Genomic DNA, 26,924 nt, shown 5'->3' with positions numbered 1-26,924 from the left:
ACTGGAGGCTTTGATCTCAAATACTTGGTCCTCTGGGTTTGGTTGATCATCTCTTTGTAGATTTTGTGTTGATCTAAAGGCAGTGGTGGGCTGTTCACAGAGATCTTGCTCCAGGGGCTGCTGCCACAGGATGATTTAGAACAGCAGTGTCAGGACAGAGCCCAGCAATGCAGGGAAAGAATGGCTCAAAGGGTTTTTTTTGTCTTGCAGCCATCTCCTGTGCCACAGGAGAAGAAAATACCTCCACCTGTCAAGCCCAAGCCAGGCCCAGCTTCCAGCTCTATCAAGGAAAAGCAGCTGCCCCTCTTATCCATCTTCAAACCAGAGGGTGCCCCCCCAGATGCCCAGGCCCCTTATGCTCCCCCTCTTCCCCCAGCAACACCTGAGGACCAAGGCAGGCAGGAACCCCCAGGGAAGGGTGAGTATTTGTTTCACCCATGTGGGATTTGGTAGGGCAGGGAGGGGATGGGGCTGGAATGAGCCCAGAGAGTCCTGGCACAGGTCCTGGCACCAGGCAGCGTGCCAGGGACTGAGCTGTGTGACACGAGGGAGGTGCTGCAATCTCATCTGTGAGCAATCAGAGATGTCACAGTTCCAGCCTGGCCCAGAAACCAGCGTGGCACTTCCCAGCTCTTAACTCTTCCCTTCTGAAAAATGCAGCTAAAAATAGAAAGGTCCTTGGGCTACAGCTTTATCAAGGTCCAGCCCACAAAACTTTTATTGTTTGCCTGCAGCATAATTAGCAAAGAAGCAATTAGTGGGTGGACTTTAGACCAGAGAGGAATGGGAAGCCAGAACTTTCACCTTTCCCTCTGGAGGGGCCTTAGAGACAGGCTGAGGAATAGGGAGTGTTTCTCAGAGGGAGGCTGAGCCTGGGAGACCTTGGATACATAAAGAATGTTTGGATGCTGCCCATTTTTAAAAAGTAGAGCTAATACTTAGCAGTAGTTTGGAAGTGTTATTCAGTCTTAGTTTTGCGTCTGAATTTCAGTGTGAGCCTGAATTCATTTTATACATTGGATACCTGTACCAAGGTATTTCGAGCTGTTAAAAATTCTCATCAGCATCACATTTCATACCCTGCAAGGAACAGTCAGTCAAACACATTACTGAAGGACTCCTTCCTGCAGCAACTTCCCTGCTATAAAAGAATTTCCCTGTTAGCTCCTCCTCTCTTAAAAAAATATTCTTTAGGAAGTCCTGTGAAAGTAAATCAAAGTTACTGCATTAGCCTGAAAAATTCCTTCATGCTTTGGAATAGGGATCTAGAAATAGCTGAAGTATGGGAATTACAACATTATTTGTCTATGGACTCTGAAGTTTTGAAAGTTTGAAGTGCTTAGATGAAGACATTCCTACCTCATAAAGTGAGAACTTTGAGCAGTTGCCTTCAGACTGAGCCTGTCTGTAACACATCTGCAGAGAGAGAGTCTGGTGCTAGTTTTGGGTGCCCTGAACCAGAACCTTGCAGCCTCCAAGCTCAGGGGAGAACTTTTATGTCCCTCTGAAAGCTTTAGCAGCCTGTTTATAATGACACAAAGTGAAACCTGTGTCTCCAACCTCAAGCACTGGGGCAGTGTCTCGTGTGGGAGGCTGAGTGCTCCCCGTGCCTGGAGTGTTTCTGTTCTTAGCAATGAATTTGTGGCTAGACAGTGGAAGTGTAATTTCCAGAAATTCTGGGAATGACTGGTTTGTGCTTCGGGAGATTCCCTGACAGGAATATTCCGTCAGGAACTGTCTCCTTTCTCCTGGCAGGTCTTTGGTGGGTGGAAAGGACCTTGTAACCCTCATATCCCATCTTCACTGCTTTTTCTCCCCACACAGACTCTGCTGTGACAGTGGCAGGTGATGATGGGATCAAGACCCAGCTGTACAAGCTCACCACCAGCGTCAGCTTCTCCTATATCGACCCTGCCTGGAAAATTTTTCTGCGCAAAGAGGTTCAGTTCCTCAGCTGAGGATTGGCTTGGGGGAAGCTCGTCCCATCTCTGGTTAAAATGAGTTTATTTGGTCACAGGCACTCAGTGTAAGATCAGAGCACAAAGATAATTCTGGGATCACAGATCCAGGAGTTGGAGGCAGGGAATCATGTCATGGGGAATCTGGTCCTGCTCTGCCTTGCTGACACTTGTGTCTCAGTTTCTCTACCTGTCCTTTTCTCCCTCTATAGAGCACTGAGATATCTAGAACTGAGTTTGTTGTTGCTTGGTGCTTTTCTGTTAAAACAATACAAATGTGCTTAAAATCAAGTATTGGAGAGTGTGCTAAACTCACCAGGGTTCATCCCTTGGTCTGAGCACTCAGGTTTTGGTTCTTCACTCGTGGTCCTTCTCTTTACATTCACAGCGTCTCCTCCCTGCCTGTGCCTGGAGATGAACTCACTCCTCTCTGGCAGCAGGGCATATGAATTGCAAAACATCCCCAGGAGCTACCTCTGCAATATCTGTAACACCACTATTGCCCTCCTCTTGCAGGTGTTTTACCCCAAAGAAAATTTCAGCCACCCTTACTGTCTGAACTTGCTGTGTGAACAGGTAAGCACTGGAGTGTGGCTCAAAGCCAGTTGTCTCTCTGGGGACAAAACACTCCATAATTACATTGCATGAGTTACCTGCACGTCTCCATCCCCAGCAGTGCAAGTCTCTTCCCCAGATCCATCCAGTCCCTGTTCACTCCTCTCTGAGACTCAGTTTAGCAGCCTCAGATGCTCCAGCTATCTATACAACAATAAAAGAACTTTTATTATTGCTTGATACAGCTTAATGATGAACATTACCTGTTTACCACCAGGGTACTTTTGGCAGCAGGTTTTATGTCTAGTCATAAGATTAATGAAAAACATATATATAATATCAGTGCTTCAGTAAATTGACTATTCCATCACTTTTCAAAATGACCTACTACATTTTTATGGAAGACTTCCTTGCTCATGCAACTTTTCATTACTTTTCCCCTTGTATTTATTTAAAGACTGGGATTCAGTAAACAAATAACTAATCTAGGACTTTGAGGAACTAGTCTAGGGCTATTCCAAAAGTAATATATACCACTGTTTTGGATAATGGTTACTGTAACACCTTTATTTACTTTTCCTGCAAGTTCTCCTTTTCCCTTATTATTCTAACTGTTACCTAGAGTGAGACAGGTTAAAACACCTCAGGAGAAATTAATCAGCATTCTGACATCATTACAACACTGCCAGGTGTGGCCTTTGCAATGGCAGCCTCTCTGTTCCCTTGCTCTGCAGATCATCCGTGACACCTTCTCCGAGTCCAGCTTTCGGATCTCCAGGGAGGAGAAGCGCAAGATGAAAGATCTGCTGAGTAATTAACAGCCCCATCACCCCTTCCCCTCTGTGCCCATCCCAGCTCCTGCTCAGGAATGGAAAACTGGCCTCCAAGCCTTTCAGTCAGTGCTAAGGGCAGAGGAGAAATGTTTGTCACTGCAGCAGGAAGGCACATTTGTAGAGTGCAGTGCAGGAATGTTTGTTTATTCCAAATGGCCCTGAAATTTCTGTGAGCCAGAAAAACTTAGTTCTGAAATGTTTTTTTGTGGGGAGGGGAAACTGAAGCCCAAGGATAGGATTTTGATTTGTTTCAAATTCCAACTGTCATCTCTGACATGATCTTCATGGAGAAAGGGATATAAACCAGTAGTAGATTGGTATGTGCAAATGTCCTTTCCCCTCTACATGTGGTTTGCTGTGGGGGTACCAGTCGTTGGATTTTCTGGGTCTGGATTGAAGGCACTTGAGACAGTAATTCATGTTTGGACTCAGGTGTTTATTATTTCTTATCAGTAAAACAGTCTCACTACTGTGAGTTCAGCAGCTTTTCATTAGAAGGCACAAAATGGCCAACAATCTCTTGTTACAAGGTCTTTTAAGACTAAATTATCCAATTAAGAACTGACACCTAGATTATTTTCCCTTTTAACCCAATAACTGATCTCAAAGAGCTGCAATGGGGACTTCTCCACCCAATTACAAAATGCCACCCAAACCCATGAAGAAGGAGGAAGAAGAAGCATGAAGAAGAAACCCAGGATGACACCCTGTGCCCTCCATCTTGCTTCCAACCACAGCATATTAAAAATCCCCAAACCTCAATTTCTCACCCAGTGATACAACTACACTACTCTCTTTAATCTATTTCACACTTTTGTGGATTCTAGCTTATCTTGAAGCCTAGGAAACTTTCTTCATGAATGAGGGTCAAAATCAGTGCTCCCCTAGGGGTCAGGGCATCCCTGACCAGACAGAGAAATATTCCCTGTGATGCCCTGGGTTTCCACAGTTTGCTGTGCTGTGAGCACAGAGGGACTGCTGGGAAGGAATCCCTGGGAAGAGGGAGACTTGGCCACCTTTGTCTTTCTGAACAAGTAACTGTTCTGTGACCCTGCAGCGGAGTTCCGAGTTGGCAGCAATGCCCAGTCCATCCAGGAGGAGGGGATAAAGAAGAGGATTGTAGTGGCTGCTCGGGACAACTGGGCCAACTATTTCTCCCGCCTTTTCCCAGTTCAGGTGAGCCTTGATTCTCTCACCAGACCCTGGGCTTGCTTTAGCTGTGGCTCCAGTTCGCTCTCTCTGTCCCCTGCCTGGCCACACTGCAGTGATTCTGTACCTTCCATACCCTGCAGGGTTTCACACCCCTTGCGTGCAGGTGGGATGGAGCCTTTGGTTCTCTGTGCTGCACTTCCCTTTCAGGGTGAGAAGGGAAGTGATGTGCAGCTCCTGGGTGTTTCTCACCGGGGCATGAGGCTGCTGAAGGTGGAGAAAGCAGCTGGATACCATCCTGAGCACCTCAAGATCCTACGCAGCTACTGGTGAGCAAAAGGGCCCTGGCTGCTGCTGCAGGACAGTTTGTGTCTGGCAGGGTGTTGGAGGCAAACTGGATGGAGGAGCTGAAAATTCTGAGTTGTGCTGTGCTCTCTAGGATTACCCTAGGCCAGCTGTGACTCACTGACCCTTGTTTTAATAAGTCTGGCTTCTCCTTTTCCTTCCTGCCTTGAGCTTTGCTTACAACAAGTGAGCGCTGGGGGTGAATCAGCCCCGTGTGCCATCACAGCGAGCTCCTCAGGGTGAAAGCCATGAGCAGCTGGAGAATGGAGAATGTTGAGGCATGTCTCCATTCCCATTCCTTGGAAATGGGCTCCCATACCCAAGTTCTGCATCCCAAGCATGCTGGCTTGTGTTCCAGCTTTGCAGAGGTGCTGTCAGTGGAGATGAAAGGCAGCAATTCCCTGGAGTTCTCCCTGAAGACAGAGCAGCTCATCCTGCACTCTCCAAAGGCTCCGTGCATCAAGGACATGGTGGAACTCTTCATGCAGGAGCTGAGGCAGGTGAGGCAGCAGCTGGAGGGCAGTAGGGAATGAAGGTGGTTTCCCTGATGAAACAGAGATTGTCCATGGGGTGCCATGATCCAAGCCCTCCAATCCTTGGGATGAGATCTGACCTGGCCATGGCCTTTCCCCAGGACACCAACTATGTGGTGGCTCTGCGCAGCTACATCGTGGATGACAAGAGCCTGCTCAGCTTCAACAAGGGCGACCTCATTGAGCTGCTGCCCATGCAGGGTGTGGAGCCAGGTGAGGGGAAGTGTTGGGGTTGGCAGGACCAGGACCAAGGGCCTGTGGGATCCATGGTGCCAATACCAGAGGAATACAGGGGGGGCTGGCATCATCAGCCTCCAGCTCTGCTAGACAAGCCTTGACCCAGTTGCCTCAGTTATAGGAATATATGTCATATATACATATGTGTGTGTTTCCTTAGAATGCAGGAAAACCTGGTGAGTCTGATGCTCTCCTTTGCCAGCAGAGAGCTTCAGTGCTCGTTTCTCTTGGCAGCTGCCCTGGTTGCTGACCCTTTCTCTGTTCCTGTTCCAGGGTGGCAGTTTGGCTCCACGGGTGGCCGCTGTGGTCTCTTCCCCACCAGCCTGGTGCAGCTGGCTCCTGTCATTGACTACCTCAGCAGCAGCATGGACAGACGGGGAGAGCACAGGAAGGGCACCAGAGCTCCCCCAGAGAGCAGGAACACCAGCAGGGAGGTGAGCAGCCCTTGGGGAGGGACACCCAGGCCACATGGCTGGGTTCAGTGGGGCTGCCATGGCTCTGGGAGTGTCTGAGCTCTGAAGGCACAGGGAAGATGATGAGGGCTTAGTCTTTGCAGATGAGACACTCAAATCCATCACAGTGTTGGAGGGGAGGCACGACACACGCACGAGGCCTGGCAGCTGAGAATACACACTGCAGCTGCCAGTTTTAGGCAGTTTATGCCTCAGCTGATGTTTTAGGGTGGGTTTGGTGGTGTTCCTGCAGAGTTCTGTCCTCAGCCTGACACCAGAAGCCACCAGCACCATGTTAGTGCCCGCTGGTGACCATTACACCATGATTGACTTTGCCACCGCCTACTTCCGAGAGGCTCAGTCCGTGTGAGTAGCCTGAGCTCCTTCCCCAACAGGGCCTGGGGAGCCTGACCCACCTTGGGCTCCTTCTGGGGGTGTTTCTTGGACTCTCTTGGACATGTTCCCTCTCCTCTGTCTAGGCAGGGCCTGAAGGGGACATCTGCTGAGAAGAAGAATGTGGCTGAGCTGGTGAAGCACACCAAGGTGAGCTCAGCCTCTGCCCCTGGCCCAGCCAGACCCCAGCTCCAGCCCTGCCTCTGGCTTTGTCCCACATGAACAAGAAACAGATCCTTGCCTGCAGTCTCTGGACAAGTTTAGGTGTCCTGTGGGGTCCTGGCAGCTCAAGTGTGTGACCCCCAGCCCTGTGTGACCCTGTGTTCTGGCCCTGCAGGTCCCAATCCAGGCGTCTCTGCTCCGCTACTCTGACAGCGAGCTGAACGAGCTGGCTACAAAGAACTTCCAGAGTAAGGAAGGAGCTCCCTGGGACACAGCACTGCAGAGGGGAGTGGGGTGGGCAGGGTGGGCACACACAGACATTGGGGGCTCAGTGGGAGGGGAAACTGGGTGAGGAGGACCCCTTCCAAGGCATTTCTGAGTTCATAACCCCCTGTGTGCTTGCTGAAAGCTTCCAGCAAAAGGGACTTTGCCTGGAGTGCCAAGTGTCCCAGAACACTCTGCCTGGGCTTTGGGCTGGCTCCTCTTGTCCAGTGCAGGCCTTGTAACAGCAGAGAAGTGTTCAGGACATTTGCTTGCCCACTGCCAGCCCCATGGCAGAACCACCCCTGCTCAGACTAAAGGCCAGGCTTTGCCTTGCAGCGCTGATGAGGTTCATGGGAGATCAGCCAAAACACAAGCACCAGGCTGAGGTCCAGTGCATCTATGAAATCCTTCAGGTTTGTGAACTTCCCCCGGGGAAAGTGCAGAAGCACCAATGGGAGTGGAGGGCCAAGACCTTGCTGGGAAGGAGAAGGGCAGGGAGAGCCATAATGGCACCTCCTGCACGAGGAAGGGAGATGAAACAGACTGTGGGGAGGGTTTGCATATAAATGGTTTCCCTGGATATCACTGTCTGGATGAGAGCACAACCTGCCTCTGCTCTCTGCTCCTTTGAGCCTAAATAGCACTGGAGAGGCTGCAAAGCCCAAACTTTAATCCAAACTGGCAGAGCTCTGAAGCTGGGAGAGGAAAGGCACAGAAATGACCTGGGGATTGTGACCATGTTCACAGGGGTCTCAGGTTGAGGGAGGAGACGAGGATCTGTCTCCATGTTTCAGAAGGTTTGATTTATTATTTTATAATATATATTACATTAAAACTATACTAAAAAAATAGAAGAAAAGGTTTCACTAGAAGGCTAGCTAAGCTAAGAATAGAAAAGAATCATAACAAAAGTTTGTGGCTCAGACAGAGAGCCCGAGCCAGCTGGGCTGTGATTGGCCATTAATTATAAATATCCACATGTACCAACTACAGATCTACCTGTTGCATTCCACAGCAGCAGATAATAATTGTTTACATTTTGTTCCTGAGGCCTCTCAGCTTCTCAGGAGGAAAAATCTCAAAGAAAAGATTTTTCATAAAAAGATGTCTGCAACAGGGGATGTCTCTGATGCTCTCATCCCCTCTCTGATGCTGTTTTCTCCTCTCTGGATGCAGCTGTGCAAGGAGAAGGAGAATTTGCACGATGAGATCTACTGCCAGGTCATCAAACAGGTCACCCACAACCCTCAGCAGTGAGTACCAGCCCTGGCAGCTGCTGTGTGTACACAGCTGGAAAGGAACCATCTGCTGCAGGGACACCAGGGCCAGGGGGAGGCTGTCCCCTCATGATGGGCTGTCCCCAGCTGCTCCCGATGAAGCTCCTGCTGAGCACTCAGGAAATTTTGCAGTCACAGGGTCAGGCATTTTCACTTTAGTGGATATTTTTCCTTATATTTCTGGCTGCTGATCTATCTGGGCACCAGTAAACATTCCTGGTGGCTCCTGCTCATGGTGCTGCTCAGAGCCCTGATGTCCTCCCCCCAGCCTTGGGGAATTGATGAACACCAGTCAAGGCCTGGCTTGGCCCCACACTGCCCTGGGAGGTGGTGTGACCTTGATTGTTCCCTTTCTTTGCTTCCTGTTGGAATAACTGAATCAATCTCTTACTCAGCACAAGAAACCTCTGACCAAGGGCTGACCCCTCCTTTTCTGCCAACTGCCAGAGGTGTTCAGAAGGGCACAAGCTCACTTTGAGCTGCTCAGAGCAGGACCTGTCTTGTCCCAAGGTGCCCACAGTCCTTTCTGATCCACAGGGAGAGCGAGCTGCGGGGCTGGTTGCTCCTAAATCTGCTCACTGGGTACTTCCTGCCTTCCAAAATCCTGATGCCCTATGCCACCAAGTTCCTGCAGCTGGCCAGCAGTGATCCATCCAGCACCCACCATGGTAAGACCGTTTGTGTCCTGTAAAGCAAATATTCCAGATCTAATCCCCCCTCCTGTCATTCTTCTGAACCACCATTGTCATGTTTGGATGTGTCCTGGCAGGGTGGGAGTGAGGTCAAGTCTCTTTGCTCCCCTAGCAGTGACCATGGGTGTCTTGGTTTGAAAAGACAGGTGTCTGCCAAGGAAGGCAGGAGTTTCCCTTGAAATGGAAAATGTAAACCCCCTCCCTCTGAATTATTATAATTTTGAAATTAAGGGGCTCTCAGACAATGATATGGGAATAGGAATAGCAGCTCTTTACCAGGAAAATTAAAATTACAAATGCGATAGTACAAAAAAGAAACCAAACCACTGCCAGACTGAGAACATGCCCTGCCCCTGTGTGTCAGGGTGGTGTCCCAGCCCCATGCCATGGGGGCTCAGCCCTCCTGCAGTGCCAGCTGTGGCTCTGCTGCAGCAGGGATCCTGCACAAGGGGGGAGTTTTCCTCTGCAGCTCCAGGGCTGCTGCAGATGGGCCTGGGCTCCCTCTGGCCATGCAGGGCAGCAGAAAGCTGCTCCTCTGGCCATGCAGGGGGCAAAGGCTGCTGTGCTGTGCCAGGCTCAGATTGGATCCAGGTAGGAATGCTTGGCTCCTCCCCTGGGCGGAGCATCTCCCCATGGGATGCTGGGATTGGATCAGCCCTGCAGGGACACTCAGTGGCCATGGAGAGCAGAGATCTGCTGGAGGGAGGGTTGGCTGTGGGAGAGATAAAGGAAAAACTGCCCAAAGGACAGCAGAGAACTGCCCCAGCTCTGACAGATGGGGATAGAATGCACACCCCCAGCACATCTTGTAACCTAAGACAAGGGGTTAAATTCAACCCATCCAGGATGACCCAACAGCACAGGACACCATGTTTGGTTCTCTGTTTGGCTCAGCACACGGAGCTTTTTCCTTTTCCTGCAGATATAGCCAAGATCTGCCAGAGCAACCTGCGCAAAAACTTCCTGTACGGGGGCCGCCGGCACCTCCCCTTCCCTGTGGAGATGGAGGCACTGCTGGTATGGGGGGCAGAGAGGTGGGGTGGGTGCTGGCAAAGGGGGACAGGGAAGAGGCTTTGGAGGTGCCACATGCAGTGTGACAGGGGGAGTGGGTGTTTCAGGAGAGGAAATGGAGCGTGGGCATGGAAGGAGCTTGGGAGGTCCAGGCCATGGAGTGGCCAGGGAAAGGGAGGCGCTGTGGGCGAGCAGGGGCAGCAGGGATGGGGAAGGAGGGACAGACATGTGGGGCTGATGGGACCCTGCATGTCTGGGGCAAGCAGGGGCAGCAGGGATGGGGAAGGAGGGACAGACACGTGGGGCTGATGGGACCCTGCATGTCTGCCTGCCTGACATTGTCCTTGCAGAAGGGACACGGCGCCCGCCGGATGGTGGTGCTGATGCCTGGAGGCCTGGAGTACCTCACCAGGATCAGGACATTCACTGTGAGTTAGAGCTGGGAGTTCCTTCAGGGGTTTGGACTCTGAGCCACACTGTGGCCGTGTTCACAGGGGTCTCAGGGTGAGGGAAGAGATGAGGATCTGACTCCATGTTTTCAGAAGGCTTGATTTATTATCCTATGATATATACTACATGAAAACTATACTAAAAGAATAGAAGAAAAGGTTTCATCAGAAGGCTAGCTAAGCCAAGAATAGAAAGGAATGTTAACAAAGGCAGCTGTCTCAGACTCTCTGTCCAAGCTAGCTGGGCTGTGATTGGCCATTAATTATAAACATCCAAGATGGCCAATCAAAGATCCACCTGTTGCATTCCACAGCAGCAGATAATCATTGTTTACATTTTGTTCCTGAGGCCTCTCAGCTTCTCAGAGGAAAAAAAAAATCCTAAGGAAAGGATTTTTCATAAAAAGATGTCTGCGACACCACACCAGGGAAATCCCTTATCTGACAAGGAAGAATGTGTCTGCCTCCTCTTGGGCTTGCCTGGTCAGGGTTTTCATTTCCTTCTCTCCTTGCTTCAGGTGGCCAAGGAGCTCTTGCAGGAGATCTGTGAGCAGATGGGAATAGGTGAACAGCAAGAAACACAGGACTTTGTTCTCTTTGCTATCAGGAGTGACGACAAAAATCTCGGCAAGTAGAGACCAGCATGGAGCTTCTCTCTTCCAGCAGCCTCTGCAAAAAGGAGCATCACAGCTCCTGCTTGGAATAGTTCCTCCACCCTTGCTGCCTCCTGGGAGGGTCCTCTTCAGCAGTTTCCCTCTGTATTAGGGTTAAAGATTGATCCTTCTCAGGGGCTGTATTGCTTGTTCCTGAAAGAGGTGTGGGGTTCTGTGTCCCTTTGGAACGGCTGATGGTTGGAACTGAGGTGGGCAGGGGGGAATTGAGGTGTGCAGGAAGGCTCCAGTCCCAGCCTCTCCTCCAAGAAGGATGGATGACTCTCTCTCTGTGTCATGCAGGTAAAATGGTGAGGCCAATAAAACTGGAGGAGTATCTTCATGATTACCTGCTGGAGGACATGCTGATCACTGTGACCTTACGCAGGCTCATCTGGAGGACACCTCTGCACTTTGACAACCAAGTTTACACAGATGTCCATTATGGACAGGTAAGCAAGAGCAGGACCTTCCCTAGCAGGGACAGAGGTGGTGTCCCAGCCAGCAGGAATGTCCTGAAGGGCTGGAAAAGCAGGAGGGCTTTGGCTGATAGGCTTTGTGTGCTGTTCCTGGGAGTGACTGAGCACTGAAGCTATGCATGCCAGGAAGGCTCTGTGGCCTTAGCCTGGAGCACTGCTGTTCCACACATTGTGCAGCTCCCCAGGCTCTTCCTGAGCTCAGAGAGCCTTTGTTTTGCATTATCAGCAAGGCAGGATGTGGCTCTGTGCAGCCTGGCATTGCCCAGACCTGCCTGTACCCTCTGGCAGCTTTAACAAAGGATTCTTTGCTGTGCTGTCCCTCAGGTGCTGTGGGATTACCTGAATGGGAGGATCCTGCTGAACCAGAATAAAGAAATGGAGATGCAGGTGGGCCTTTTGGCAATGCTCCAGCACTGGGCCAAAGTGGAGCAGCAGAACTCTGCTCCCTCCAGGTATGTCTGTGGCAGAGGGATCTCTGTGGTGGCCATAGGCACCACAGGGGTTAGGGGCAGGTACCTGGAAGTCCTCTCTGGATAATTAAGAAATGTCCAGTTCTGGAAAACACAGAGGGTCATGAGGGTGCCATGGTCATTTCATTTGATTGCCATGGATTTGTAACACTGAGAAGGAAGAGCATGAGCTCATGGTTTGGGTGAATCCTCCTGTGCTCTCTCTCACAAGTGTCAGAGGTTTCAACCCTGGACACCTGAAATCTGTAGTGAGATGCCCAAAGGGAACAAAATTGTCCCTGGATACTGGAAACCTTCAGTCCTGCAGTTCCAAGCTGTACTTCACTGTCACTCCTTCCTTTCCTTGTGCACTTTGACTTGCAGTTGAGGTAATGCCTCCATCAGATCCCCTTAAAGCACCAGCAGCAGGGAAATGGCCCTGAGGAGCTCTTGCTGTCTCCACAAAGGAGGGATTTCTCTCCATGCACTGAATTCTCTGCGGACAAGGGTGGTCTCACTGTCTCTGATGGCTCCTTCCACCTTACCCAAAGCAGACATCACCTGTTGTGCTCTTCCTCTCCCCCTTCACCCTCATTCCCAGATATACAATGGAAAGTTGTTGCCCCATCCCCTCCTTCCCCTTAATCCCCTGGCTGATGTTTTGTCATGGTGTTCACAGGGGTCTGAGGATGAGGGAAGAGACGAGGATCTGACTCCATGCTTCAGAAGGCTTGATTTATTATTTTATGATATATATTATGTTAAAACTATACTAAAAGAATAGAAGAAAGGATTTCATCAGAAGGCTGGCTAAGAATAGAAAAAGAATGATAACAAAGGCTTGTGACTGACCGAGACAGTCTGGACAGCTGGACTGTGATTGGCCATTACTCAGAAACAACCACATGAGACCAATCACAGATGCACCTGTTGCATTCCACAGCAGCAGATAATCATTGTTTACATTTTGTTCCAGAGGCCTCTCAGCTTCTCAGGAGAAGAAATCCTAAGAAAAGGCTTTTTCATAAAACATGTCTGTGAAAATGTTTGGTTTTATCTGGCAGGGGGTGAATTAGAATCTGTTTTTTGGCACAGGGAAGAGCTGAAGGAATACACCCCCAAGAGCCTGCAGGCCTCCATCAGCCCCAAGGCTCTGCACAGCCACGTGGCCACACTGCTGAGAACCAGGCAGCCCCTGCAGCCACGGGAGGCAAAAATCCAGTTCATAGGTGAGGAGACATCCAGATCTGCCTCAGTTCCTCTGCTGTTTCAGCTTCTGGAAGCTGCTCTGAATGCACTTTTGGGACAATTCATGAGCTTGTTGATGATTCTTGGAGCCTGGAATGAGAGTTCAATTCCCTGACCGCTTCTCACTGTTGATTAGATCTTGTTTCCAAGCATGGTGATCATGGTAAAGTTCCATCTCTTGTAGGAATCTGCAGTGGATTTTCAGAGCTCTGTACAAGCTGTGTTCTAATTGATATTCTGGCTGCATGTCTGTTTTCCAGTTAGAAAAGGACAGAACATCCACCCAGACCACTGAGAATTGAGCCTCAGAAGCTGGGGAGAGAGGCAGAAGTTGTCAACATTATTTTTAATGTAGTAAATCTTGGGAACACTGGCAGCTTTGACCACCCCAGGCTGGTGCAGTAAATTGCTGGCTGAAAGCTGCTGTCCTCAGGCCACTTTTTGCTGTCTTCTAGAGCACGTGATGAGATTGCCTTTCTTTGGCTACTCCATCTTCACAGTGGAGAGAATCAGTGATGACACTATCCCTGTGCCCTGTTTCTTTGGTGTGAACAAGGAGGAGATCATTGTGGTGGATGGCACCACCCAGGTATGCCAGACAATCCCCCCTGATGTCTGTCAGATATAAACTGTGGCTTTAGAAGAACTTGTGAAGGAAGAGGCTGGACATCACAGCCACTCTATCTCTGTTTAGGAGATAGTGTTTGGGTTTTTGATGGAGAGGCATAGTGTATGATGTGGATTATCCTACATTTCATGGACTGTCTGATAGGGCAGAGCAAGAGAGTGTACCACAGGCATTATTGCCATGGGCTCTTTTGTAGTTCCAGTGTTTATGCTAACAGTCCACAGCAAAACTAAATGCAGAACACATTCCTGTTTGTCCCAATCCTGTGGGAGCTCCAGGGATGTATCCTGCACACACCACCCTGTGCCCCAGACCTTCCTTCAGCTTTCCACAGGTGACTTGTGGTGGGAATCAATGGTTTCCTTGTGGGCACTGCTCCTGAGGGTGGCTGTTCCCTGGCAGGCCGTGTCCCGCGTGGTTGCCCTGAAGGAGCTGCAGAGGATGCGCACGCTGAGGCCTCTCTCCGACGGGGGCCCTCCCGGCCTGGAGCTCCACTACGGCTCCCCCGACAGCCCCAGGGGCCTGTGGCTGGAACTGGCTCAGGTGAGATCAGCCTGAGCCTGCAGCCTCCCCCTGGCACCTCCCAACCTGCCCTGCCTGCCCAGCTGAGCCTCTGCTGAGGGCTGGTGCTGCTGCTTCTCTCTCGTGTCCCAGAGGAGGAGGGGGAATCTTGCTCCTGCTGAAACACCTCACAAAAGCCATTAGTTTCTCTGTTCTCTTCTTTTTCTAGTAAATTGCCCAGGCAGGACTTTTTGGTCATCCTTAAGTTTGAGGTGAAGTCTCCTAAGACTATGAGATGTCTTTTTACCCAGTTGAGGAGAGAAACTTCTGGGCTTCCTTCCTCTTTAAGGGGACAAGGATAGTTTTGTCACTCTGTCAACAGAAAACACATTCCTATAGGGGACATTGCATTTCCAGGCTCTGAAGTGCAGCTTGGTCCCAGCACATGGCTGATATTTAATTATGGGAAGTGATTTATGGGGATATTATTTAATTAGAGAAAGCAGCTCTTTCTGAGGCAAAGAGTGATTGATGCTGGTTTGTGTTTTGACAGGCCAAAGAACTGTACCACACGATTGTTGTCATCCTGGATAAAATAGAGCTGCACTCCTAGAGCCTCAAAGGAGGAGAATGGCCAAGGAAAACAGCACTGTTTCCCTTTCTCTGAACTTGGTCAGTGCTCCCTGGCCTGTTTTTGGGAGAGAACTCTTCCAGGAGACACCCATGACCTCAGCCAGCTGCTTTCTAAGGATGCCACCACAGCGTTTGTGGCCTCGTGACCTGCCACTCAGCCCTCAAGCGCTTCCTTGGAACAATCCAAGCTGTGGCTAAACAAACCCCAAGGGCCTCTCCACACCACAGCCCCTTCCAGCAAAGAGCAGCTGACCCAAAGCAAGCACTTGCCTTCAAGCTTTGCACTGTGCAACTCCTCCTTTCTCTTTTGAATTAATTATCATGAGCAAAGCCTGGTGCTTGCCAGAGATTTGTGTATCCCAATGCCCAGCTGAGCTGTGCAATGCCTGCAGGGGCTGCTGGTGCTTTCCAGGAGCCAGATTTGTCTCTGAATTGATATGCAGAGATCCTCTAGCAGGATTTGTGAAGCAATTTGTACAAAGCATCCTAATTGAAAAGCAGATCAGTGTTAATCATACAATTATCACATATGCTAGGGTACAGATTGAGCTGCAATGGTAAGGAAGTTTATTGTTAATTAATTTCTCACTGACATAATTATATGCATATGCTTCCCTCTACTATAAAGAAGTCAGTCATGGCCATGCAGCTGTCAGACTTCAATGATGGCTTTGTGCCCATGGGGGAAGCATCTTCAAACAGAACTTGTATTATACTGAAGTGTTTTGGGTTGTACAAAAATATTTAATTTATTTTTATTGCCACAGCTCTCCTAATGACCTGAGGAGTAACTGCCCTTTAGGAAATTGCAATAAAATAATCACAGAGATGTTCTGAAGGTATGATATGCTAGATGTTACATCTAACCTGGGAAAACTTAACTGCAGGTAATGGGCAAAGCTTGAGGAAAATGTTTTCACTGTTGGTAGGAAAGGGGGATAAATCTGAGGGTGCTCAGTGCAAGCCCTGATGCACAATTAGACTTTTGCTGGTGAGCTGAAGCCAGTGGGAACTACAGCATCTTCCCTGGCTTCTCTTTGAGTGCTGCTTAATGTACCTCTGAGCAGTCTGTGTGACTGAGTGGGAAGAAAAAGCTTCCAGGAACAATCCACAGCAGTTGTAGCATTGCTTTATTGTCAGTCCTGCATATACCCTTCAGGGCATTTAAAAAAATACATCTGTGGAATGCAGTGACCCAAACCCCTGGGCAGCCTCTGAGGCTGCACATTCCTCTGGCAGCACTGGAGCCTGAGGCCACCAGCCCCTGTAAGTATGGAACAGAGGCAGAACCCCACAAAAACCCAACAGGAAGGATTGTACCAGGGAATCAGGTTCAGGTTCCATATGAACATAGCAGCAGAGGTACCACAGTGTCAGTTTGAGGGTCACAGCAGAGACCTACCCAGCTGTAACAGCAGCACTGCTCCCTGCACTGCAGACTTGTGGTGGGGCACAGGGAGCAAATATGGCTTTAGGGACTACAAGCAAAGGCTGGAAGTGTTGCAGGGGTTAATACTGAAAGAGTATCACCACTTAAATTAAAGGGCAGACAGAACTGGACAAAATCAAAGAAGTTCACATTAAAAGAAAAAGAATCTGAATTTCTCCTCTTTAGAAAGCAAGCACTGCCTCCATGGTAATTACAAAATGCTCCTCCCCTGCCCTTCAAACAAAAATATTCCATCCAGGAACTCAAACATTGAGTTTGTCACTGGCAGCCCTGAGCAAAGCATGAGAACTTGTAGCATATTGGTGACACTGAAGTAAGAAACAGGGAGAGGGGGAGCAAGGGGAGAAGCCATTTAGAAAGCAAGGTGCCATCCCAAAGCAGAGTCCCAGCTGGAAAGTCTGAGCCCTGCCCAGACTGCTGCAGGTAGTCGAGGTTGGAGACAGTGCAGAACATCCAAGGCAGCAGCCCCTAACAAAGCCAGCAGGTACAACTTCACACCTCTTGGTCCTGGAGGGTTTCAGCACCCCACTTATACTGGGAAAACTCACCATGAGTTCACAAAAACTGGCTCCCTTGAATGTGTGTCACTAAGGACACAAGTGAGCAAAATGCACTGGAGAAAAGAAAAATAAATCTCATTTCTGCAGTCTCATGAGACCCTCCATGGCTGAGTTCTTCCACATCCCCTGGTGGTGCTGCTGCAGGAAGGAAGAGCCAACAAGCAGCAGGGATCAGCTCTCCAAGCTCTGCAGCTCCTCCCAGTCTGCCTCACTCTCACACCTGAGCCTTGTTTTGAAAAACTCCTTGATGAGCCTCTGTGCTTCCTCCTTCACTGCAAGAGAGGAAACACCATCTTTTGAGTTGATATTTAAGACATCTGCCCCTCTAAAGCCATGAAGCAGCGTGGCATTGCAATAACCCCAGACACACCTGTCTTGCGGGCAGGGCTCTGCTCCTGGGTCAGTAAGTGAGAGAGGTGCCTGGCAAAGCCCTTGAAGAGATCCTGCAGCATTGGGGAAGAGCAGAAAGCACAGTTACCTCAGCAGTCTGTTCCCATGTTTGTCTTGCCCTTAGCACAGACTGGCACTCCTACACTGAACACACGGAACTGGCCCTGCAGGGCTGGAGAAGGCCAGGCACACACACCTCCTGCCTTGCAGGGCACAGCAGGGAAACACCAGCACTGAACCTGAGCTGCTCCTGCTTCACAGGTGGGAGTTAAAAACGTGCCAGGGTTTAATGTGAAAATATGAACAACCACAAGGAAGTGTGGAACCAACAGACACCAACTCGTTTGTGGGAGAGGGCAGTTGCTGCACATGGAGTCACTTACTTAAACAGCACATAAATAAAAGGTGTGATCCACATCATCTCCCCCTTCTCAGAGCCCCAGATCCCTAGAGAGATGAATTCTCCTGCTAAAGTGGGCCTTGAGCTGTACTCTACCTTGGAAGCAAATTTGCCCCCCTTGTAGAACGGGGTCAAATACTTGACAACGATGTCTGCAGTCTCTTTGAGGGACATGCCTTTGGTCACTGGCTGTATGGTCCTGCTGCTTCCTTCTTTATCACACTGTGCTAAGTTTGAGTCAAAAGTCACCTTCTTCTTTGTTGGACCAACACTTTTGCCCTCTGGCTGGGTCAGAATTGAAGATATTGCCACTGTCCGGAGCCTCTTTTTTGCAGGACTTTCCATATCCTGGAGAGGGGACAGAAAACCAAACCCACCAATTCCTGTGGCAGCACTGGCTACCAAACAGCCACCACCTTCCAAGAACACAAATCTTTGCAGCATCCTGCAGCCTCTGCCTCCAGTGAATACCCAGTAGGAATCTCTGTAACTCTTTTTCACCTGCTGTGCAGACACTACAAAAAAAACTCTCTAAAGAATATCACATTTAGAACTACCCTGTGCTCATACTGGGGCAGCTAATTGCTAGACCTGATCCTACAGAGGAAAACTGACTGGAAAAGATTTCTCAGGATGTCTGCTGAGAACAGAATACACCCCTCAGGAAGAATCAGCCACATCAGGAGAGCCCCACTCCTGCTCAGTTTGAAAGAGAGAGGAGAGTGCAGGGTTGCAGAGACAGCTGTCAGGCAGTCTCAGCTGCCAAATGCAGAAGCAGAAAATTAATGGCAAGGCAGGCACTGAGCAGGGGTCACTTCCCAATGGTCCTGTGTGTCTCTGGCCTGTGGTTGTGCCCTTGCCTTGAGAAAGCAGCTCCCTAATTATAGTTAGTGACAGATCTCAGGGGGTGGGGACACTAATTCCAGGCAAGTCACCAGCAAGGGCACAGTCACGAGTTGCACAGAGGAGGGAACAAAGCCCAAGGTGCTGGCACAGCCCAGAGGGCAGCAGGGAAACACCAGGAATGCAACACAACTGGGGCTCTGCTTTCTGCTGCAACTGCAGCTGGGCCTTCCCCAGGTAAATGACACTCGCAGAGCAGCAGTGTCACTCCCAGAGAGAAATTTGGCACAAGATGAGCAGAAGAAAGAGAGGAAATCAGCATTCATTGAAGTCTTACCTCATCTGATCCTGGCCGCTTCCCACTGTCCCCTTCTCCCACAACAGGCAGCTCAGTTTCTGCAACAATTTCAGCAACACTAATGGGAAGAGTGGAGAGAAGGCCAGTTGTAATCATTCCACAGTGAAAATATCTCTGCATGCAGTGTCAGTGGCCCTGAGACTGCATGGAAAAGCAAGAGTCTCCCTCACTCACCCAGAGACCTCAGACAGGTTTCCAGGACAAGGCTGGTGGGGCTCTGGACAACTCAGGGAGCAGAGAAGTGAAGATTTTACCTGGACTTCACATCCATTTCTTCCTCAAGGAATTCACATTCAGCAGCCTGCTGGGTCTTAGAATTCTCTCCTCTCTCAGTCAGTGTTACTTCTGTTTCTCTCAGTTCTTTATTCTCCTCCTGGAACTGCCCAGTCAGGTCTCCAGAGCCATCTTTATTTTCCTGAGGTGTTGGTTTCTCTTGACACACACTTTGAGAAGAAACCTGAGGTAGTGTGCTTGCAGAACAGCCATCTCCCTTTGCTGTGCTGCAGCTTTGGGCTCTAGAGCCAGCTTTAGGGAGGGAGAAGAATTTGGAAATATCTTGTGATTCCTTTTTAGCTGCTTCTGCAAGCATTTGCTGCTTCTTGCTACGTTTGGGCTTCTTAGCAGGGCTCTCCCCAAGGGCACTTTTTGTGTCTGGACTGGGTTGCTGCCCCTTCTTCTCTGGGTGTATTTCTACCCCTGCACTCTCATCCACTGCTTTGGTTGCAGTTTCTTCCCTCTGGAGAACAGAGTTCCTGGTGTCCAGGTCCAGACTGTTGCTGCTGTTGTCTTGCCCACTTGGACAGTCATTTTTGACAGGCTTTGCATCACTCTCCTCTTGGATCTTCAGCAGTTCTGAAGCTGTCTGGAACAAGCTGGATTTCTTTGGGAATCCTGCTCCCACACGCTTGGGTTTGAACTGGGGAGACAGGAAGAATAAGAAATTTTGGATGTGAGATCCCTGAGTGCAGCACCATGAAAGCAACTGAGTTTCTGCACACAATACACCAGTGTGGGCAGCTGTAAGCTGGGAGAGGCTCTAAATCTGACTGATCACCACCCCATCAACAGAGACATGAGGGAAATGGATTAGGTGGAAGTCCTAGGCCAGCAGTAAGAAAACAAGGCAGCATCCTCGGATAGAGCAAGATGAGAAAGAATTTATTTAAGCTGTGGCCTGCAAACAGATTATATTCACTAATAACAATGTGGCAGACAGGAAAAAGCAATTACAATAGAAATATGCAGTTGTGCCCACAGAAAGGACTCAAATTTATAAAAAGGCAGACAGAAAAAAACACAGGAGCATTCCCTCCTGTCTATCCCAGCAGTACTCACCGAGGGAACCTGGGATGCAAGGACAAACTCCCCTTCTGCTAAAGAATCAGATTTTGTCTCCAAATTGCCGTTACCACCTGTTCCAGACCCAAAGACTGAGAACAATTCCCCTTGTTTGGAGGCTTTATTGATTTCTGCCACCTGAAAAGAGAACAGAAATATTCTCTAATGGCCAGAAATCTTTATGTATTCCTGCCTTAGTACATAGTAAAAGTCATAGTAACAAAACAAATATCTGCCCTGGAGAGGAACCTGCCTCAAGAACAGAAACATCTTCATTGAGAATGATGGCAATCAGATAAATTAAACCAAGGCTTCTCCAGTGACAGCAGCAGCCTGAGGAATTCCCAAATCCCTGTATTGTTACAACATATCTGGATAAGCTTGCACTGCTGTGTAGTTTTTCAGAGCCTGTAAAGCCAACAAAGATGTAAACCCGAGGTGATTCTGGGCCCTCCTGGTAACAAAATCATGAAGAAAGATTTGTAAGATACCCAGGGCAAAACACAGCTTGTTCTTCACCTTTCCCACACAAACTCTGCCCTATTTGCCCTGGAGCTCCCTGGCTGCAGGGAGCAGCAGAAGGAGAAGTTTGTCCCTACCTTCTTTAGCACAGCTGCCTTGTAGGAATTTGCCATTTTGCTGCTCCGGAAAGCTTCATATTCCATTTCCACTGCACAGGCACCAGGGTCTGACCTGAAACACAGGCTGGGGTGATTCCTGGCAAAACACACTGCTGTATCTGCAAGGGGAACACTAATGCTGAAGTATCTCCCAGAAAGTACAAAATCCACTCCCTCTGGTACAAGAATAAGTGATAACTTCCAGTTAAGTCCTAAGGCATGCAGCGGTGAGTTGATGGAGCATGGAAAGGGTGATGAAAATGTTTTTGCATCAAGATTCTTGCCCACTTCTCCGTTTGAGAAGTACACTATCCCCATCTTGTGGGGTAGGGAAGAACTGCCACTCCTTGGATCAAGCTGACACCAGGGATCAGCCACGAATCCTCAGGTCTGATCTTCAACATCACAGCCAGAAAGATGCTTCAGTGAAATGACATCCTTGGATAAAATAATTTTTAAAACTTAAAAAAGCATTCCCTGTGTATTAATTGTGTTAACAAAGGGCCTGCTCTTCCCTGAGCACAATTAATACACATTACAATGGTTATTGTGCTCAGGGAAGAGCAGGGCCTGTGTTAAGGGACTCAGTATGTACCCCTATTTCCTCATCTCATACCATTTTCCTTCTGCTGCTGGAGTCTTTTGGTTGTTGCTCAAAGCTTCTTCCAGCATTTTCAGGCAGTGCTCCCGGCCCTAGGAAACATGGGATGCTCAGACATGCTCTACAGATGTCTCACTGCCCCTTGGACTTGCACCCCTGCAGGAGCAAGGACAGGCCAGGCAGAAGCCTTGTTGTTCTTTGCAACATCACTCACCTTCACAGTGAGCTTGGAGATCCTCCTGCTGGCAGCCTCCTTCAGGGGACAGTCTGCACCTGCCACAGGAGAGAAATTTGGGAAAGGAGCCATGGCAGGGCTGGCCTGATGGAGAACATCTCAGCTGCCACAGGGAGTTGCAGGTCCAGGACTGCCTGGCTTTCTGCATTGTCACCCCAAGGAACACTGAGGTCACCCTTTGTACCTGGAGAAGCTGCACACTCCAAAAGAGCAGGCAGAAACCAAAGTGAGAATGTTTTCTCTGATTGAGAACATCTACTTTGGAGTTTAGGCCTAACAGCTTTCCAGAATCTTCCCACCTCAGAAAACCTTTCTTTAAGGCTCTTAGGAAACTCAAATCTTTTCTCCTCCTCACAATATCAACAAAAAAAAAATCAGGCTGGATAGAATAACCTGACTTATCAAGTGTTCTTTTGTAACAGTGCCAGACAGGGCCCCAAGCAACACAGTTACAAACAGCAAAGGTTTCCAGCAGTTTCCTTCTAGTATTATTATTACTATTATTATTATTATTGCTGCATAACCACTGCAGAAACAGCCAACACTACAAAATCAGGTTAGACAGTTTTCTTTCTCTCTTGCTTATTTGGAAATGTTGTTCAGAAAGATGCATTCCATATCTTCACCCTGACCAAAGCTAAGCTGTGGTCCATCTCCTCCAGCCAAGTTTTCACAGCCAAAAGCTTGACCTCTTTGCCTAGGGACTGGTACCTCCAGTGGTGATGCTGTACAAATTGCATGCAGCTGCAAAATATAAGACTTTCTTCTCCCAAAGAAAACCCATTATAAATCAAAGAGATATTTACTTGGAGGAACAAAATCTTCCTTTTCTGGTTCTTTGCCCTGGAAGAAAACAAAGATCAGTCAAACATTTCCATTCCTACTACACACATGCAGATCTAGAAGCACAAAAGACATGTTTTATATCCGTGCTCCAGGGAAAATTAAAGCTGAAGTTATAAAGGCATTGAATACATGCCAAAACAGGGCCAAGAAGACAAAGAATGAGAATCAAAGCCAAAAGTTCACCTCTGCTATAGGAATATTTAAGAGAAGCTGAATGGGAAAATCTGTTTTTACTACTACCATGGGCATTAAAACCAACAGGCTCCTCTTTCTTAGCACTGCAGAGAAACCAGCACATGAATAAGCTGCATTTCTTCCTATTATGGGACTGGCCCAGAATGTGGAGAACACAACAAAAGCAGAGGTACAAGAAGTGAAGGACAACAAGCAACACCAAGATGAAATAATTTACTGTGATCAGTGCCAGGAGGCCTTTATGGCTGTCAGACAAGCTCACAGCAAACCCCCTGAGCATCCCTCACAAACTGACCCCAACTCACTTTGCGCAGGCTCATCTGTTTCTTGTAGAAGTTGTCCCACTCCCGTTTCCGACGCTCCTCGTTGTCTTCATCCCAATTCCCACTGCCCTCTTCATCATAGCTGGATGAGGCAGGAAAGCAAGAGGAACTGTAGCTGCAGCATGAACTGGGGGACAAGTCTGAGAAGCCACCCCAGTGATGCATCCCACATCCTCTCTGAGCATGTCGGCACCTGGAGTTTCTCTGTCATTGCCCAAGCAGGACAGCAGTGAGTGTGCTCCAAAAATGCACAGCATTTGTTAACCCCATAAAGTAGGAGGCAGTGCCTTGAACTAAGAGCTTGTGACCAGTGCCCTGAGAATGGAGGGCTCCATTTCAGCAGCTCTGCCAGATGCTCCCAGGGGGTTCAGGAGTCACTGCCTCCTATCATGTACCCCATCTGTCAGTGCCTCCTGCCCTGGGAGCAGAGATGGCAGAAAGGCACAACATCCATTCCTCAGCCTCACTTGTTCACAGGCTGCTGCAATAAATGAAATCTCCATCTCTGCTACACTGAAATGCAGCAGCTGATGCTCACCAGATGTAGCCCAGGAGTTCACTGCCTCCCACTTACAGGTATCACAAATCTGAGCTTTGGAGCTGCTAACTATTACAACTTCCAAGGCAAAACTACAATCAGATCATGGAAAGGTTCAGTCAGCCAAGTGGCAAGCACTGATCTGTACAATAGCATTAGCTGTGGCTTCTCAGGTCCTGAGACCAAACACAGGCTTAGGTCACCAGTCCTGGTTTCCTCTGACTGAGTTGGACTTGGCCAAAGAACAAAGGTACCAATCTCAAGCTTTTTAAGGTAAAGCAGAGGGCCTGGCCAGCCTACAGCACTGTGTATCCTGGCACAGCTTCATGGGCAGTGCCAGCAGAGAAACTTCATCCTGACGCAGCTGGACAATCACTGCAACTCTGCCAGAGAACAAGGAGAAAGAGAACTTGTCACCTCCACACTGCCAAGCATTTTACAGAATTCATCATGTTTTCCACTGCACATCTTCCTTTTGCTGTCAGCCTGACAGGAAAATGCAGCAATCTGCAGAAGAATCTGACACTGGCACTTCCTAACATCCTCTGTGGTGACTAAGTCCTGTCAGTGGCCCCTGGCCTGCTGGCTCACAGACAGTTGTGTTAAATCAGGAATGAACTCTGGACCATGTCATCTTGGTCTCAAGTTTAAACATTTCTGAACCTTGTGACTATGAACAGGCTGAGCCCACTTGCTGCTTTCAAAAATTTCAGGCTAGTATCTTGAGCCAACTACATTGTGCAGGGCAATTCTTAGCTCTGTCAAAACAGCTTTTGGTTCTCTGGAACACGAATGAGAACGCGGCTGCCAAAGTGTGTGGAAAATGAAATTCCAGCTGCTGCTGCCAGAAAGTTACAGGAGAATACCATCCACACAGAAACATGTGCTGAAAATAGGAGTGTCTGGGCCTGCAGCTGGTGGATGCTCTTTTCTCTGATGGCTCCTGTGAGATGAGTGTAACCTGTCTGGTACAGACCTGCTGAAGCCTTTGAGGCCTCTCCTCCCGCCCTCGTAGAGCTCTGGGTCGTAGCTATCCCAGGAGGATCCTGTGGGCCTGATGGAGGTTTTGCTCCAGCTGTTGCTGCAGCGTTCCAGCTCCTCCAGTTGCCTTTTCACTGCCCCTGGGTTCCTGCAGAAGTCACAGCACTTGTTGCAAGGTGGGGTGGCGTCACCGAAGTACTTCGCGATGGCAGCGTGGCGACAGCTTGGAAACACAAGGCAAAATCATCTGGTCATCACTTCCATCCTCAAAAACTCCACCCTCCAAAAGCAGGAGGTGTCTTTAGATAAAGATTTTGAGCCTGTTTTTCACAGAGAATGTCTATTCCAGCAGGAATCACAGGGTTTAATACCCGGAGCAGTATTCGGGCTCTGTTCCTGGCACCTGCTTAAAGTCTCTCTGCCTTCACTTTCCCATATGTAAAAAACCATCAATGTTAATCTCTTCTGCTAAAACCTTTCAGGTCTTTGAGACCTGCAAAAGGAGCAGCTGATGAAATATATAGTTATTAATTCTGTATCGCTGGCTAAATATATTCCACATCCTATCAGCACGGCTGTAGGTAAAGAGGCCCCATTGATCACTACACCTCAGAGAACATCTCACAGTGAAGAACATCTCACATTAAAGCTTCTAGGTTTATTATTTATGATTTGAAGCTGAAGAAATATATATTTGAAGACACAGGAATGTAAAGAAAATCTCAGGAATAGAGTCCAAAGTGAGGTCACAAGGGAGTGACCATTCAGATAACACAGCCTGGATCTCGATGGGCTCACACATGCTCCAGATCAGCACCAAAGTCTGGGTAGAGTCCCACATGCATGAAAACCAGCTCATTTGCTCACACAGGATTGCACAACCAGTTTACCAGGATTAGCAAACCAGCCATGAGAAGATTACTAGATTCTTCCAGAAATTTTCAAAAGATTTTTGGCAGGCATCAGTGTTTTGGGGTACATAAAAAAGAATTTGGTGACAATATGCTCACTAGCAATACAGGCAGGAAATAATTTCTCTTCTAAAACACTCCCTAACTTAAACCAGGGAACACACTGATTTTGCCAAAAAATGATCAGGCAGTTACTTCCCCTTCCTTTTTTTTTTCAAGAAAGCAAAATTTAGAGGACCTTTTTAAAACTAAAGTTTCTCAGCAGAGGTGGCTGGCTGTGTGTTAGTCAAAAAGCTGATAATAAATATAGGAAAACATTCACTTAATTGGGCATTTAGAGATCAAATCTGGCAGCCAAAGGGGAACAAAATTTATTTTAGGAGAAAATTATTTTACTACAAAGAACAACAAAGTGGAAATTTTTATTCTACACCAAGGCGTGCCCTAGTGGGCTTCCTAACTTCATCTGCAAAAAGTGAGTCACAGAGGGGAAAAGTAAGAGAGCAAGCACCTCATTTACTCTTATTCTAAACCCTCTAAAGCATGTCAGAACTCTCCAGAGATCTAACAAACACAGTTTTCTTCTTCACTTGTGTCTGTGTGTCTGGCGAAAACACAACTGCATGTTGTGAACCAAACAACTGCATGATGAACCAAAACATCACAAACGAACGCCAGAGGGGCTGCAGGGGCTGCAGGCTCACTCCTTCCCGTGGCCTGGGAGGTGGATCTGGAAGCAGCACAGCAGCAGGGCCCAGGCTGCTGTCCCCAGCAGTGACCTGAGCGTGCTGAAGGGGCAGGGAGCTGGCGGTGCTCAGGTGAGGGGCTGCAGCAGGGTGTTTGCAGGGCACCAAGGCCTGGAGAGGCTCTGACAAAGCTGCCATTATATCCCCCTGCAGGGCCACACTGACTCACTCTGCTCCTGCACTCAAAGAGCTCCTTTCACATGGAGGGCAAGGCTGGGGGACCCAGATGGGGGCAACACATTCGATACCCTTGTCCTGCCTCTCCAAAAGAACCACTGGTGCTGCCTGGCTGGCCAGTGCTACGTGACTCTAGAAATGTCAGTGAGCTGCAAGTCAGCTTTTTGTTCCCCCCAAAGAAAACAGGCAGCATTCTCATCAGTCCCTGTCTGTTCCCCTCACACACTGATCTGTATTAGAGTTAACTGAGGCATTCAGTGAGGGACAAGCCCTCTCCCCACTCCCACAGCTCACCAGGCTCATGCTGGGGAGGGACAGCCACACACACCTCGGTCCTTTAGATGCCCCAGGGGAGGGCTTTGGTGGAAGCAGAGATCAGCTGTGAGCTCACTGGAATTTAGAGTTCCAGTTTCTAACCCATCAGGCTTGTAAAGCCAAGCCCTTCCCACCCAGCCTACTGTAATTGCCTTTTTCTTCCTGAAGAATTACCCAGACTGGGGCCACAGCCCCACTT

At 48.8% G+C, this 26,924-nt stretch overlaps 2 protein-coding genes across 5 annotated transcripts in view; one reads left to right on the top strand and one right to left on the bottom strand.

The window, feature by feature from the left end:
* Positions 1-15,052, top strand: part of MYO15B (myosin XVB) — a 46,170-nt gene extending 31,118 nt beyond the window's left edge. The window contains exons 44-67 of the mRNA XM_059486100.1: positions 211-418; positions 1,825-1,940; positions 2,475-2,534; positions 3,248-3,323; positions 4,404-4,522; positions 4,706-4,824; positions 5,199-5,340; positions 5,475-5,586; positions 5,884-6,044; positions 6,316-6,428; positions 6,542-6,605; positions 6,793-6,865; positions 7,218-7,294; positions 8,058-8,134; positions 8,696-8,826; positions 9,773-9,867; positions 10,212-10,289; positions 10,829-10,937; positions 11,264-11,412; positions 11,764-11,891; positions 12,984-13,117; positions 13,592-13,725; positions 14,167-14,307; positions 14,819-15,052. Of these exons, the coding sequence (XP_059342083.1) occupies positions 211-418; positions 1,825-1,940; positions 2,475-2,534; positions 3,248-3,323; positions 4,404-4,522; positions 4,706-4,824; positions 5,199-5,340; positions 5,475-5,586; positions 5,884-6,044; positions 6,316-6,428; positions 6,542-6,605; positions 6,793-6,865; positions 7,218-7,294; positions 8,058-8,134; positions 8,696-8,826; positions 9,773-9,867; positions 10,212-10,289; positions 10,829-10,937; positions 11,264-11,412; positions 11,764-11,891; positions 12,984-13,117; positions 13,592-13,725; positions 14,167-14,307; positions 14,819-14,878 (2,676 nt within the window). The 3' untranslated portion in view covers positions 14,879-15,052. The remainder of the gene's footprint in view (positions 1-210; positions 419-1,824; positions 1,941-2,474; positions 2,535-3,247; positions 3,324-4,403; positions 4,523-4,705; positions 4,825-5,198; positions 5,341-5,474; positions 5,587-5,883; positions 6,045-6,315; positions 6,429-6,541; positions 6,606-6,792; positions 6,866-7,217; positions 7,295-8,057; positions 8,135-8,695; positions 8,827-9,772; positions 9,868-10,211; positions 10,290-10,828; positions 10,938-11,263; positions 11,413-11,763; positions 11,892-12,983; positions 13,118-13,591; positions 13,726-14,166; positions 14,308-14,818) is intronic.
* Positions 15,053-15,684: 632 nt separating this feature from the next.
* The window catches only part of RECQL5 (RecQ like helicase 5), a 37,907-nt gene continuing 26,667 nt past the window's right edge, over positions 15,685-26,924 (bottom strand). For 2 of the 4 annotated variants that reach the window (XM_059485616.1, XM_059485618.1), the window contains 12 exons: positions 24,572-24,799; positions 23,040-23,139; positions 22,500-22,536; positions 21,673-21,731; positions 21,474-21,550; positions 20,837-20,930; positions 20,235-20,375; positions 19,154-19,815; positions 18,879-18,957; positions 17,795-18,046; positions 17,279-17,351; positions 15,685-17,180 (listed from right to left, as the gene is read on the bottom strand). In XM_059485616.1, the coding sequence (XP_059341599.1) occupies positions 17,080-17,180; positions 17,279-17,351; positions 17,795-18,046; positions 18,879-18,957; positions 19,154-19,815; positions 20,235-20,375; positions 20,837-20,930; positions 21,474-21,550; positions 21,673-21,731; positions 22,500-22,536; positions 23,040-23,139; positions 24,572-24,799 (1,903 nt within the window). In that variant the 3' untranslated portion in view covers positions 15,685-17,079. Of the gene's footprint in view, positions 17,181-17,278; positions 17,352-17,794; positions 18,047-18,878; positions 18,958-19,153; positions 19,816-20,234; positions 20,376-20,836; positions 20,931-21,473; positions 21,551-21,672; positions 21,894-22,499; positions 22,537-23,039; positions 23,140-24,571; positions 24,800-26,924 lie in introns of those variants that run through there. The other 2 variants (XM_059485617.1, XM_059485619.1) reach the window with 2 other exon arrangements.

Source organism: Ammospiza nelsoni, chromosome 19, assembly GCF_027579445.1.
Source record: "Ammospiza nelsoni isolate bAmmNel1 chromosome 19, bAmmNel1.pri, whole genome shotgun sequence".
Lineage (NCBI taxonomy): Eukaryota > Metazoa > Chordata > Aves > Passeriformes > Passerellidae > Ammospiza > Ammospiza nelsoni.
This window is presented reverse-complemented; position numbering and strand designations above follow the sequence as displayed.